The sequence below is a fragment of the Phalacrocorax aristotelis genome, chromosome 6 (genome assembly GCF_949628215.1).
Source record: "Phalacrocorax aristotelis chromosome 6, bGulAri2.1, whole genome shotgun sequence".
NCBI classification, from domain to species: Eukaryota; Metazoa; Chordata; class Aves; order Suliformes; family Phalacrocoracidae; genus Phalacrocorax; species Phalacrocorax aristotelis.
The window spans coordinates 15,200,981-15,216,073 of record NC_134281.1 but is presented as its reverse complement, the minus strand read 5'-3'; the positions used below and the strand labels follow the sequence as shown (position 1 = coordinate 15,216,073).

General features: G+C 39.7%; 1 protein-coding gene across 7 annotated transcripts in view; it reads right to left on the bottom strand.

The window, feature by feature from the left end:
- TASOR (transcription activation suppressor) overlaps positions 1-9,511 on the bottom strand; it is a 30,572-nt gene extending 21,061 nt beyond the window's left edge. For 6 of the 7 annotated variants that reach the window (XR_012661051.1, XM_075096155.1, XM_075096152.1 and 3 more), the window contains exons 1-3: positions 8,987-9,511; positions 1,691-1,836; positions 472-564 (exon numbers count right to left, since the gene is read on the bottom strand). Coding sequence is in view for 5 of the 7 variants with exons in the window: in XM_075096155.1 (XP_074952256.1) it covers positions 472-564; positions 1,691-1,836; positions 8,987-9,377 (630 nt within the window). In the remaining 2 variants the exon portion in view is untranslated. Of the gene's footprint in view, positions 1-471; positions 565-1,690; positions 1,837-8,986 lie in introns of those variants that run through there. The other variant, XM_075096158.1, reaches the window with a different exon arrangement.
- Between the last annotated feature and the right edge of the window lie 5,582 nt (positions 9,512-15,093).

The following is a 15,093-nucleotide window of genomic DNA, read 5'->3' as shown; positions in this document are numbered from 1 at the left end:
GAAGGTAAGGTCTATTTTCTAATGTTACAGGTTACCTTCTCCTTAAGCTAACCTCTTCCTGATTAAAAAAACCCCAAACCCACGCTAAAAAAGCCACCACCAAAAAAAAACCCAAAAACAATTAAAACATACAACATTCCTTTTCAATTAAAAAAAAAAACAAACCACAAAACCAATAAAAACCCACATGCCATCCAGAAAATCTATCCTTTTATTTATAAAACAGACCCTAAACCAGAGAAGATACTTTACAGACATGTAAATGGAGCACATTACATAGCAGAGAATAAAGGATTTAAATGGTGACATAATATCGTATCTCCTTCCCATCCTTCTACACCTTCCTGTGCTCGATTTTGCAAAAAATAACTTAAAGATTAACAAGCGTGTCAATAAAGACACTCAGTTTAAAAAAAACACCACCTCTTAACTGAAAAAGAAAGCATTTTATATGCAGTTTTGTTTCCTTACCTCAGGTCGATCAACCATTAGAAATGCATAGGTTTCAGAAAGCTCTTTTTCTAGGCGACCATCAAATTTCAGCTCTCTGCGTTTTTCTGTGAACTATTATTACAAAAAGTTTTTAATACATGTAGACAGATTACTGCTGTTACATTCAAGTGTCAATCTATATTAGCAGATCCAAGTGTACAAAAATAATCAAAAGAATTTGAATGAGACAACAGCATGCTAACATTAAATTTCAAAAACATTCTATCCCTAGGAAATATCATTGGCTTAATCTGCCCAAAGATTTTTTTTTTCCCCCAAGGAAGAGACACTCTTCAAACAAACCTGTGCAGTTATGTTTCAGCGTTATCTTTGAAGCATAACTACCTAAAAGCATCCATCTCAATGCCTTCCATATCATCTCTGAAATTCCAGAAATAAGCCTTTTTCTCTTTTTAGGAGACAGACCATTATCTCTTACATGGTGCATGTACTTTTGCAGTTGTACCTCACTGCTACTGAGGTGGTTTTCCTCAGTTCCCATAGCTGTAACCATGAATCAGAAGTGATATAGTAGCAAAAAAATAAAAACGCTTCAGAGTTCACCTTAGTGTTTCAAGATAATAATTATAGCAAACCAATTATATATTCTATTACTCCATATATGAAGCTTTTCGGCACTGAGACTGAAAACTTACTTACGAAAGAAAGCCAAGGCTGCATTTAGGAGACACCAGATAACGTACAGCAGAAGTGCTTCAACCAAGCTGCTCTACTAACTAGTTCAAGTTACCAGCTCTTTTAGGTACTACTTCTTGGAAAACAACAAAATTACAGAGACTATGTAAGCTTAGTATCAGAAAAATATTTTAATCTTAAGCTTCACAGGAGGTATCAGCCCTTTCAAATAAGACATTAACATCTTTCCAGGTTATTAAAAAAATATATAAAAATTAACAGAATTTTTGAAAACTAAAAACGCAGAGACACAAGCAGTGCCAAACACAATTTTTCTTTTAGTCTTTTTCAAGTATTTGCCATGCAAGTTTTTATATCTATGCAGTAATAAACTTGTCTGAAAAATAGCTGCTTACATTTTTGGGGATGTGAGTTTGCAATTAAATATCAAGCATGTAAGTAGGAGATAATCTCCAGGTCTCTGCCTCTAGACTCAGAAAAAAACATCAAATTTAATTCGACTTGTACCTTATTCATAAAGAGAAGCCAGAAATATACTCACTTCCTTTTCCAAGAGTTCACTATGAACTAAGCTGGCTCTCTTGTAATTAAAATTGGACACTGAACTTGGTTCCAAGTAAGATGAATGCAGAATCTTCACTATATCCTCAAACTCTCGAGAGCCTACAGCTACTGGCTGAAAGAGTGCTATAAAAGAGAAGAAATAAAATAATAAGCTCCAATAGATAACTGAAAAAAATTCCAAATTTTTTCCAGTTCATTGACAGTTTAGGCATAAAACCAAATGGTTTATGATTCAATTTAGAATACAAAACACCCAAAATATTTGGAAAAGACAGAATTTAGACTAGAAAGTTTGTTAGAGCTGCCTAGAAGTATCGCATCTTAAAAAAAAAAATCATGTTTCTTTATGCTTTTTTAATATTACTTAGAATAAGGGAAGCACCTCAAATCTGAATTTACCCTTTGAAAACATCTGATATGTATTGCAACACACTGTAATTAAACTTTTAGAACTTTAATTAAACTAATTAGCTCTTTTCATTAACAACCAGGAACAAATTGTTCTAATAAAAACCTCAATAGTTTCATAGCTTAGCCTCTCTTTAGAATCATTAAAAGGTTTGTTTGTTTGCTTAAGGTAATTTGGCTAAATATTAATAAATTCAATGCTGTCTTAAGAAGTCCAATCAGCTCCTATTAAAAAACACACTGCCTGTGTTCATGCTTTATGATCTTATCCCTTAAGATAACTGGTTTAAAAGGGCAGCCCTTCCTCAGTTTGCACAGTAAAGTGTTCATCTCCCCAAGCTTCTTTATTTGTATTTGGGTACTGCAAGTGACAAACTGATCAGAAGAACAACCCAGGAGTGGCCCAGCAGAGAGCCTGAGTGCAGATTTTGAGAGTAACGTCTAGGAGAATAATAGTCCTAAGGGGAACTGAACTAGGTCAGTATGGCAAGTGTTTTTTCTCCCTGGGGTAACTTCCAAAATACTCAATGGCAGTATTTTTGTGGTACTTGCAAACTTCAAAGTATTCCCAATAGATATTTCTGAAACTGCTTTTATCTTTTTGTAGAAAAGCCTATTTTTCTCTACCAAAATAAACCCCCAAGCTACCACCACCACCTGAAATCATAAGAAGTTACCATAGTTAGGAATGGACTACAATAGTACTAGTCTCACATAAAAGAAAATCTACCATTATTCTAACACCAAACTAAATTTAATTAGTTTTTTTTTAACTAAAATTAAAAATTAAAATTTAAAATTTAAAATTAAATTATTTAATTAGTTGGGGTGTAATCTCCAACTTCATTAAATACAGTAGTAGATTTAGACAGTAATCTTTTTCTCATTTACAGGAAATATTTACTGCATTAGCCTCAGTATAAAACAAATGTTCTAAATGAAAACTGGTTTGTGTTATCTAGTAAAAGCTGCATTTACACACACACAATTTATAATGTAATACCACATCCACAAACTGAAGTAAAGCAATGATTCCAACACCATCAACAACGAATGAAGCATTTTTAAGAGTGGAAGTTACGAAAGTGATTAAGAAACCCTTCTTATTTAACATCCTTTTCAGTTACAATGCCTTCATTCTTGAAGGGCTGACAGCAGTATGGGAGGAAAGATAATTGAAAGTGAATTAAATTCTCAACTTAGTATTACTAAGATTGAATGCACTTGTACTGAAGAGAGAATAACTTATTTGTAAAATATAAAACAAGCCTACTATAGATATACACACACTGGAAAAACACCTCCTGTCCCACCCCATCCCCAAACACCTCTTAGATCTTTCTGACAAGGAGTTATTAAACCCTAGGGTTGTAGTGCACAAGTTTCACACATTGCCTGCCTCTCTTCTGTCTAAAAGGACCAGTTAAGGCAGAAGGGTACCAACGCCAGCTGCTTATCCAAATTTCCTGTTTCCTTAACAGTGATTACTGTACCCCACCCTTCTTCCTTCCCCCTACAAATGCATGCTCAAACCCAGCCTATTTAGCCTATTTCTTCGATCTTGAGAGTCCAGGCAAGGAGAAAACCCTACAGAATTCACCAGAAAGCATGACCATGAACTATACACAATGTCTTGCCTACTTCCCAGATGCAAATCTAGGAAGAGGCATATCGTTACATCAGCTCAGATCCTGTCATTCATTCAAATATTGTCAACTATGTTCCCATTTGTGTTTAAACATTTCCTGTTTTGTGGAAAGTTCTGGCAAGCAAGCTGAGACAGAGTTGCCCAACAGCAAGTCCCCCTGTTCTTCAGGTAGGGAGAACCTACATAAATATATACAATTAGCTCTCAACAGATTTATTGAAAAGTTCTACCCAATGCCTTAAATTACAGAATACAGCAAATTAGAGATTATTTATTTTTAAAGTCCCTTCTGAGATTTCAACTTTTCAACCTGAAAACATACAGAATATTAAAACAAGACTGATTCCTCTCAATCAATCACATCAGTCCAAGAACAAGACCTTACATCCACCTTTTAGTAGGAAAATGCTTAGTAATCCAAAAACTTGACAGTAAAGGAAATTATATTCCTTTGATGTGCACTGCCACTTAACACAAAGTGAACAAGAAGAGCAACTACTCATATAACCTTACTTTAGTTTACTTCATGCATAAATTAGTGATTGATTCACTATCAGCTACTGACTGAGGAAAAAAAAGGAACGTGAATGAAATCTGTTGAATGTAAAATCCTTAAAGAATTAACACCCTACATCTATTTTGAAGAGTACTTACAAACACCAAATTTTATACTGTCTGCCTGACACATTTACATATGTAGTTGTGGCAGACAATCTACACTTGGTTTCAGAACTAGACAGCACCCACTAAGCATTTCTTCTTCAGGGACAGCCTGCCAATTTTGTATCTGTTGCATTCTATTTCTGACAAAAATCTGGTAAACTGTCTGCAGGGTAGCATTGTAATAATAAAGTAAAAACAATGAGTCTCTTAACTTTGAATTTCAGATAAATTACCATATACAACAGCCAAAAACTTTAAGAGTGCATGGCAGAGGCTTTTTTCCTTGTTCAAGTATGACTCTTCAAACACACTAATCATATGCTTCACGACAGGCTCAAATCCATTTTCACAGTTGTTCTAGAACTTGAGGCACTGCAGGCTTCAGGTTCTTACTAAAAACCTGAAATGTTACCTACTGAGGTAACTAGCAAGGTAACTCTTCAATTTGTCATTAAGCATTGGTGCTAAAGGGCAGATATTTTCTAAAATGTTAAGGTCACTATAGAAGGTCCCATACCTCACTTAACAAAGGAGTTCAGAAGCAAGAAAAAACCCTGAAAAGTACTAAGCTACACTTTCTATAGCAGTCACCAAATCCTATCTATGTTCACAGTCAAAGGATGAGATTATTAAGCTTATCTCTAGTCCTACATCACTTCAAAGACCAGTAGCGTGTGCATATGTATTTTTCAGGCTCACTATACAAACCTGATACAAGTATGCTGCACCTTTATTGGACCCATGTAAATTAAACAGTCATTTATGTAAGGCCTAACTTGCAATATCCTCATCACACATCAAGTCAATTATTGTAGGTTTTGCTGAGTTGTTCTGCAGAAGTAAAAATGAGTAAACAAATACTGGTTTTGTTCAGTTCCTACCCAGTGTACTGGAACATATGTAAGTATTTGTAGGTGGAAACTAAGATTAACTAACATAGTACCTAGACATTAAGACTGGATGTTTGGACGCATATAACTCCTGAGAGGCTTCAAGTTTCCCTTTCACAGCTGTCCCATGCTTCAACTTGAGAAAACCAAATTTGAAGTTAGAAGGGTTGGTGTTGTTTTGGGTTTTTTTTCCCTTTTATTATTAAATCAGAATGTGAAGATGACAAAGACAAGAGACCTTCAGGATTCCTGAACTAACTAACTTTGAAGTGAAGATAAGTAAATTACTTATTTTATTATCAGGTAAGTTGACAGAATGCTAGCACTCTTCATGAAGAAGTGTTCCTGTTACAAAAATTCCATTGAGAAGCATCTTCTTTAAGTCTGTACTTTTAAGACCAAAAATCTGTGATGCTAATGAACCATAATGTTACTTACATGATTTTGTTTTTCAACCCAAGATATCTTTTGCTCTCCAAAGGTCTAAGTAGTTACAAAGTTCAAGAATTGCTTAATGAAATCCCCATGTAGAAATAGAAAGTAGTGAAACACAGATTCACATCTCTACCAAAGATATGGAAAATTAGAACACAAAAGAGAAGGAAAAATGAAACATCAAATACTGTTAAGTAGAAAAGGGACAACCTAGACCTCCAAGCATGTAGTTTTTGTCCATTAAAGTCTTATTAGAAAGACCTTTTTTCCCCCCCTACTCAGCCTGAGAAAGAGCAGTCACTTGTCAACTTGGGAGAATATGGAAAAAAATGTCCAACCGTTACCAAAAAGCAACCCCTTAAGCCCCTGGTTGCTACATAAGCTTTTTTTTTTTGAATTGCCTTTTGGTATGAGGACCACTCAGAGTTCAGCAGGTAAAAAAAAAATGCCCTTCCAGTGCTTTTTCCTGAAAATTTGTTTTTCCTCATCCTAGTAAACAAGGATCTTTGATGTTTCAGGCAGACTTGGACACCTGAGAAGATCTGACAATCAAATTAGAAGAGACCATAACAACTGGCTATAGTAGGAAGACCAAAAAAAGAGATAAGCTACTCAAGAGAGCATAACACTGTTACTAAACTGTATGTAACAAGAAAACAGAAACTTACAAGACAGTTAAGAGGAAAACAAATGCACACACACATTAAAGAAATCTCACAGCTAACCTTTTTTTACACTTTAGTTTCCCAAATTCTTCTGCTAGGGAAAAAAAAGGGAAGTTAGAAGAAAGATTCTCTGTGACAACAAACCACAGGTAGTTTTTAAGAAGCATGTTTCCTCCAGATGCATTTCTCCACATTAACAAGGTTCCAACTGTTGACTTTCAGTCCCTCATTTGTCTCCAAATACACGTGGAGATGAATTCCAGAAAGGCTAAATAGCAGCTAAATCCTAAATTTTCTAGGATTTCCCCTTATGTTATTGTTCTGCAGATTTGATTTTTTGTTTCATGAACAAAAAATTGTTCCCAAAACACATTTTGAAAATAAGAAACCACCAAAAAACCCCACTGAAATTACAAAAGTTGTTCTGTGCAGATTTTATAGTTTGCACATGACAGATCAGTCTTCATAATCAAGACAGCAGGTATTTCTCAGGAGAGTATGTTGACCAATAAAATGGAGGTTTAAAAGGCTAAACAAGAACAATTCCAATACAAGGAAGGATGGAGGAAGCTTCTACGTGTGTTGTTTCATGATGGAATTTAGAATTTAGTCAAGAGAGCTCTTTGGAGAGGAACAGATGATAATCTGATTATTTTGTAATTTAACAAGATTTATTTGAACAGTGGTACCAAGTATGTTGTAAGTGTATGCCACTACAACATCAGATGATCAACGCACTGCTGATCTTCTATTTTAATGCCAGAACTCATTTAATTGCATACTTTCTCAAATGCCAATACCAATTCCAATAGCAATTTGGTTGTCCTCAGAGATCATATTGGCAGTTTTTAATGCTAGCCCACTTTTGCTAGTCTTGCCTGACATGCTCTCTCAAAGCACTCTGCATTATGGTATCACATGGTACAAGGCCAACTATCAGCAACCATCAGCCACTGTAAGACCTCAAGCGCCACGGGCAGAATGGAGAAAGGCCTGTTTTGAGAACCATGGAAACCTTAAGTCACCAGTATGATTAAAGTGTCCAAGAAGGGTTCTGTAAACTGGGAAAAAAAAAACCCCACCCAGTACACTAAAAAGTAAGCCCTTCAGAATAGGTCAAATGACCCTGATATTTGCAAGTGAATTTTGGAAGTAAGGTAAGCATGGCTTCCCTTTCTACCCTAGAAGCCACAGATGCCTGATCCCTGACCTACATATTCTAAAGCTTTTTACATACTGTAGGAGATGGGTCTGCATAGGCAAATGATGAATTAGATGACCCAAAAAGGTATTTTGCAGGCTTTCATTCACATGGGAACCAAATGCTAGAGAGAAACTTCAAATGTCTGTGGTTAAGTACTAAATGTTTCTGAGATATACTTACAGGTATTCAAATGTAACCACACTTGGGTCTGACATATGGAAGTGCAAAAGGCACCATGTTTTATCCAGACATTTTTCTGTCAGATGAGTAAGAGACCTCTTTTTTTCCTCCAAATCAACCCAGTCCTTATTACAAGGAACCTCTGCCAGACTTGTATACCCCGTCAGGGGGTGGCAATGGGAAAGAAAGGGAAGAAAAGGAAAAAGGGGACATTACTGCCAAAAATGGAAGGAGGGAAAGGGAAAGACTGGATAATGAAATAAACCTACCTTCATCTTTTCCTTACAGAAGAAAGCACTTCAAGAGTGAGATGTTAGACTCTTCTCTGAAGAACTAGAAGCCTATGCGAACAGGTATTTTTGTGATACATACTAAGTTACTGACCCCATGTTGCAAAAGGTCAAGAACTGAGATAAGTTTCAGGGAGGGAATAAGACACGTCTTCAACACCACTTTACAAAATCAAAGATAAGCAGAAGCCAATGGAGTCTCACAAAAAGTAAGAAATACCACAGGCTTTTAGAGGAAGAGTTATTTGAAAACCAAAAAACAAACCCTGGATGCTTGGAAGAAGAATGCTTCCCAGGCGAGGCACGTGAACATGGATGCTCGCTTCCTCCCTGCAAAGTAAGGAACTTACACTAGATAAGACCAGTCTTCTGCATATCATCAAAGGACAACTCTGCTCAGTGTTTGCTAGTCTGAACAGGATTACACCCCTCTCCTGCAGGGAGGAGGTCAGGGGGAAGAGAAAAGCGAACCATCTTCTCTGCATGTTCGTGTCCCAGAGAACCATCTTCTCTGCATACGATTGCATCTCCAGAAGCAGAGCCAAGATCAACACTCAAGCCCACCCTGATCACATCCAGCTTTTCCGTCCTTTTAAAGCAACAGGCTGAAATTCAAGCCGAGTTTCGTTTCTGGTTTTTTCTCCTCCTTGTGACAAAAGGAAAACGAAAACGAAAAATAAAAGAGGAAGGGGTAGGGAGAAGAAAGAATGTAAAAGCCTCTCTGACGCTAAAAATCTTATCCCCAACAGTCACTAGTCCGAGCCATGCCACAGCCTCCTCCACACCCGCAGGATTTTGCATGCAGCTGTGTGAGGTGCATAAAGAGCCTGCCTAATGAATCAGATGAAGAGGGAGTGAAGGAGAAAAGGGAGGGAAAGGGAAGGAACAACCTTTCTTTTCTCTGCTCTTCCTGGGGATCTGAAAGTTCCTTCTAACAGGCAGGTCTTCTGGGGGCTTAGGGAGAGGGGGAGGCCCCCCCAACACACCGCTGGGCGGCTGCTGCTGTTGTTGTTGTTCGTTTGCCGTTGAGATGCTGCTCCTGCGCTGGCTGCTGCTAGTGATGCTGAGATTTGGGGGGACCTTGTCCTCTGCAGCAACAGCAGCCACCAGCAGCGCCTCCCCAGTGTTACTGCTCTCAGAGCGTCCGCCATTTTGTGTGGTGTCCTCAGCGGCTCCTGCTCTATTACTCTCCACCCTGAGGAGGCCCGCGCTGGTCTTCTCCGTCCGCTGCTGCTGTTCCGGTTCCATCTCACCACCACGGGGGATCGCAGCATCCGCCATTCACTCCTATCGCCGAGAAGCGGCCACGATAGCCCGCGCCTTCTCTTCCCCACCAAACTACCCCTTCCCCAGTACCATGCACCGCCCGCTGCCGCTATTGCTCCCCCTCCGTCCGCTCGCTTTATGGCAGCCCCACCGCCCCCTCCCCGCTCTCTAACATGGCGGCAGCGCACCCGGAGAGGGGGCGGGGCTGGAGCCAGCCCGGTTTAGCCAATCCGTTCGCAGCACAGGTTATAAGCGGTGGGGGAGGCCCTCACCTGCCCGCGCTGGGGGCGCCGCCACCGCAGGCGGAGTGGCGCGGCAGGGGAGCCGTGTTTAAAACGATAGCAGTAGCAGCAGCAGCAGCAGCAGGCGCCGGACGCGCGAGGCCCTGGGCTGTCGGCGGCGCCTGAGAAAGGCCCCGCTGCCCGCAGTTGGCCGGGATGGGGCGGAAGAGGCAGCGCGCTCGTTTCCCGCTTCCCTCATACCAGCGGCGTGGGTGCGCAGAACTGGCGGGCTCCTTGCTCCGGCTCTGGAGAGGGCCCAAGGGAGGTACCGGCGTGGCCGAGGGAGCGCTGGGTAGGACTGGTCCCGGTGTCCGTCGCCGCTTCTCGCGGGGAGCGGGGCCGCTGCTGGGCCCACGTCGCCGTTCCACCGGCACAGGACAAGAGAGGGTCTGGTATGGAGGCAGTGTGCTGGGGAAGAGGGGACCGAGTATTTCTCTTGAAGATAATGCCACATGCTTCGATCTACAGCTAACAGGCAGCATCGTTCATGCGATGCAGTAACTGGCTCACTGGCTTAGAGTAGTCTCTCCAGAAGCATGCGTAGCAGACTCACCCTTGCCCAGGCAGGAACCCCATGGTGGCTGGCATTCAGGTCGAGTAACACTTTGCCATCAGCATCTTCCAGTAGGTTGTCTGGGCAGATGAAGATCCAGCTGCGTAAGGGATGCTCTATCGTATCTTGAAGCAGCCTAGTTGCTTATGAAGTCATCCGGACGAGCTCCCAAGAACAAAAAGCAGCTGTGCACTGGGAGTGCCAGCTCTTACTTCTTTCTCTCAAATTAGAGTTGTTTTCAAGATACTGGCCAAAATGACAACATTTCCCCTTTGAAGAATAAAAATAAATTATTAGCTATGAAGGCCAGGCCGAAGTATTGATATGCTGTAACAGAATTCTTGGATAGTCTTATGATGAGTTAGCACCAAATGACCTTTCCTGGGGCCCCCCCCCCCAGTATCTTCCCCTCTTTATTGGCGGGGTGGGGTGGGCTGGGGGTGGTACAAGCACTGACGAACTTTTTCTGTCTTTGCACTAATGTGTCTTTAGTGTAAGGAGTAATTCCAATTAAAACAGTAATGGCAGCTTTGTACAAATGCAGTATAAGAGATACAGTTCTTACTGAATCAGTTAAAAATATGAACAATATCATGTGTTACACCTTTTTGAGACAGACCTTAAACTGGAAAGAAAATGTGTGTTATCGCAGAGGCTTACGTGTTTAATTGTGTAACCTCATTGAATTTAATCCTTTTTGATATGTTTAATCAAGTGCATGTACATGCCCTTCTAGGCTCATGACAAAAGACGGGTTCTATAGTAAGGGTACTAAGTGACAATAGCTATTTGTGTTCCATGGCTTGTAAAACTACAAATTGTAAGCAAGCTCCAGCAAGAAAAAACTGCATGGTGAGTAATTGACTATTTGACCTTTTTCAAAAATAAAACAACTATAACATCTCATCAGTAGGATGAAGATTTACATATTAACTGAAGGCAACATAATCCATTATTCATACTCAGAGTACCATTTTTCAAATTGAGTGAAACTGAATGCTGTAGGTGGTTTTGGTGCTATTGAAGTTAACTCAGACAGTTTTTCCAGCAGATCTGCTAAGTAAACTAATGAACTAGTACACTCGGATGGTTATGTGCAACACATTTTTTTCTTTTGGTGCCAGAGCTGAATAATAACGTGAAGATGTTACAAGTTCTGTTTACCTACAAAGAAAACATAATGCTGTATTTATGGACGTAAGTGTGATATAGCAAAACACGGAAAGGCGCTAACTTAAATTACTTCTCTGTCACAGGAGTCTGTTCTATGTTCTGTAATTAAAAGAATAACGCGAGTGCGTTTAACCCTTGTGATCATGGATGTAAATCAGCTTTTAAGGAAAATTAAAGCTTTAAATATAATGCCAGTAACTGGTATTTAAAGACAACAAATAATGACATTCCATCACATCTACACAGCTGTTAGGTATTCACAGATGAACTGTACTGGATTCCTCTGCAGTACTTTTAAGGTGTTCCTACCTCATGTTGTCCATCCTACACCTGTATTGGAGGCCAGTATGGAATCAGAAGGTTAACATTTGTTTGCCTCTGTCTCCCCTGCTGCAGAGCTCATAACTTCTGGTAGAAGAAGGGTGTGAATAGGTGAAAGCCAACTCGGCTGAATGATTTTATGTAATTATTGATAGGGAGCAGAATGAAGATCATCACAGAGCATTAAAATGTTTAAATGCCTAATTTTAAAAACCCATAGTGCCTATCACTTTTTAGCTCAGCAGATCAGGTAGCTTCTTGCTATGGTGGGAGAGATAAAAATGTTACAGCTTCTCTGTTCATCAAATTTACTGTGCAGACTCAGTCCAGTACTTCCTTAAACTGGCAAAGTAATTCATAGGTTTGAAATCACATCTCTATAATTTCAGTTGTAGAAATTGCAAACAGTATTGTCTAAGGAAAACTCACGTACAGAGTTTTTTGAACCTTCTGTGTGCTTACTTAGTTGTTGTGAGTTTAGATTCATTGTCACGTTACCTAACATGGGAGGTTGAACTCTCTGCTGTGTAAATTATCAGCAGTCACAAGTGCAGTAGCTGCATAACTCAGAGTAAAGCCACACTGATATTTTACATTTGAAATATAATGGTGAAATTTTAGCTCTTTTACTAAAGATAGCAAAGACCTTTCTTTGGCAGCTCTGAGAAATGCACTAAATTGAAGAGCGCCTGCTGAAAATAGCCCATTCTTGCAGTGTGTAGGAAGAAATATGAATACCAAATGTTTAGTTTTACAAGTAACTAGCAAAACATTAAAAGCCTACAGTTTGTTTTCTTTGTTAAAAGTATACTAGTGCTCAACTGTTGTAGTTGTTGAACAAATGCGTATATTCATTAGTTAGCTTATGCCAATTATTTAAATCCTGATAAATGTGGCTATTTATATTACCATCTCAAAAGTAGCTAGTGAGCTTAATTGCAAGGATTTTCTTATGCAAGGAACAAATATTTTAACCTTGCCCTTTTATGTTATTGATCTCTTTTTGGATTACCTGTGAGTCAGAACATGTAAGTAATCTACCAACTCACATATGGTCTGGTGCAAATGGTAGCCTCCAGGGTTAAAAGAAGATAAGCTATCAATTATTAGTTTCTTTGTAGAAGTCTTTGGGGAGTGTGCTGGTTCTGGCTGGGATACAGCTAATTTTCACCATAGAAAAGGCCTTCGTGGAGAGGGCCACACTGGAGCAGATGCACCTCAAAGTGACTGTGGCTGTGGACATGCCTGTGCCACAGCAGGTAACACCCCTGGAGAGACTGTGGCTTGCAGGTAATGCTCCATTGGAGCAGGTACTCCCCTAAGGGACTGCAGTCTGTGAATAAGTCCAAGCTGGAGCAGGGGCAAGGGGAGGAGTTCACTGCAATGTTAAATCCTATGGTCTGGCCCGAAGGGACCAGGGGTAGAGATTGTAATGTTTCTACCTTTAAATTGGTGTAACCTATGATCTGAGTTTTATGTTATAAGAATTACTATAGCAGGAACCACCTAAACCAATGGAGAAGCCTTACAAGAAGCAGTGGAAGTGCAGTAATGACCTGACCTGAGCTGGCTTTCGTGCCCAGTAACAACATGCAACACACTGCCTCTCCTGTCCTGAGTGACCACCAGAACAGATGGAGCCCAAAGTCATGGACTGAATTAACTCAGTGGACATTTTGTGGAGATTTGTGGGCATTTTACAAGGGTGGTCCATAGACTAAGGGAATAATATCTCTGTATTATGTCAAAGGATGGAAAGGGGAGCAGTGGTTAATGAGGATGTATAGGGTAGTGTGGGACCTGAGCATGACACAAATTGTATGGAATAAGGGGTGGAGAATGTGCTGGTTTTGGCTGGGGTAGAGTTAGTTTTCTTCACAGTAGCTAGTATGGGGCTAGGTTTTGGATTTGTACTGAAAACAGTGTTGATAATACAGGGATGTTTAAGTTACTGCTGAGCTGTGATTACACAGAGTCAAGGCCTTTTCTGCTTCTCACTGGACCCCACCAGGAAATAGGCTGGGCGTGCACAAGAAACTGGGAGGGAACACAGCTGGGACAGCTGACCCCAGCCGACGAAAGGGATATTGTATTCCATACGATATCAGGCTCAGCATATAAAGCCAGGGGAAAAATAAGGAAAAGGGGGGATGTTCAGAGTGATGGCATTTGTCTTTCCAAGTAACTGTTACGTGTGATGGAGCCCTGCTTTCCTGGAGATGGCTGAACATCTGCCTGCCCATGGGAAGTGGTGAATTAATTCCTTGTTTTGCTTTGCTTTGCTTGCACATGCAGCTTTTGCTTTACCTGTTAAACTGTTCTTATCTCAATGCATGCGTTTTCTCATCTTCACCCTTCTGATTCTCTCCCCCTTCCCACTGTGGGTGAATGAGCGAGTGGCTGGGTGGTGCTTAGTTGCCATCTGGGGTTAAAGCACAACAGGGAGCTAGCCAAGTTTAAATTGGGTAATTAGTATCTGTAACTATAATTTACATAAATTACAGAAACATAACACCAAACATTTATCTAATTGCAGAAACATGGTGTTCAATTATCCAGAGATAATAAAACCCACAAATACAGTGTTCAACCTATGGATAAGTTAAGACTGCCTAAGAATTTGGTCTCCTGCCTCTGCAAGGATTCAGTGGTGGTAAAGAGAACATTACAGATGAGTTGTTATATCATCAGAATAATTTTGCTGTGCTTTACCTCGTTCAAATAGAATTTTCATATACAAGAAAAAAAATGGAAATACTGATCTAGTGTTATTTAAGTCTGTGTTGATGCGTTATACATCTCCAAACATGTCAACCTGTTTCACTAAGTGTGAATTGGCAAAGCTGTTAAAAATCACTTCCAGGCTGTGCACATTTTCAATATATAACTAGTTCAGTTGATCGGTGTTTGGATTTGATTATATCTGGCTTGCCTGCATTCACAAATGAGCAGTAATTCTACAGAGCTAAGTTGGTGTTCCCACTCTACACAAACTCTTTTCTTAGCTGTAACTTCTGGGAACATATTTAATGATTCTTTTGTGCTGCATTAATCTAAACCATTCTATGAAAGACTGGAAAAAATGTGTTTTGTCTAGCAGAGAAAGGATAAATAACCGCAGTTATCAAATATGGAAAATGCTGTTGTAGAGGAGGAAATATTCCCTATGTCCCTGGTGGCTGGGATGACGTTTAAGTTGTATCAAAGGAGATTTAGGTTAAATGTTAGGAAAAAATGTCCAGCAATAAAGTTAAATACAGGAAGAAATTCTTTGGGGACACTGGGGGTTTTCTTTACTTAGTGCTTTAAAGTTAGGTAAGACAAATTTCTTCCAGAAATGGGTTCACATTTATTTAATGTAGGTCCTTCCAACCATATTGTCTATTGTAATTTCAAAAGAATT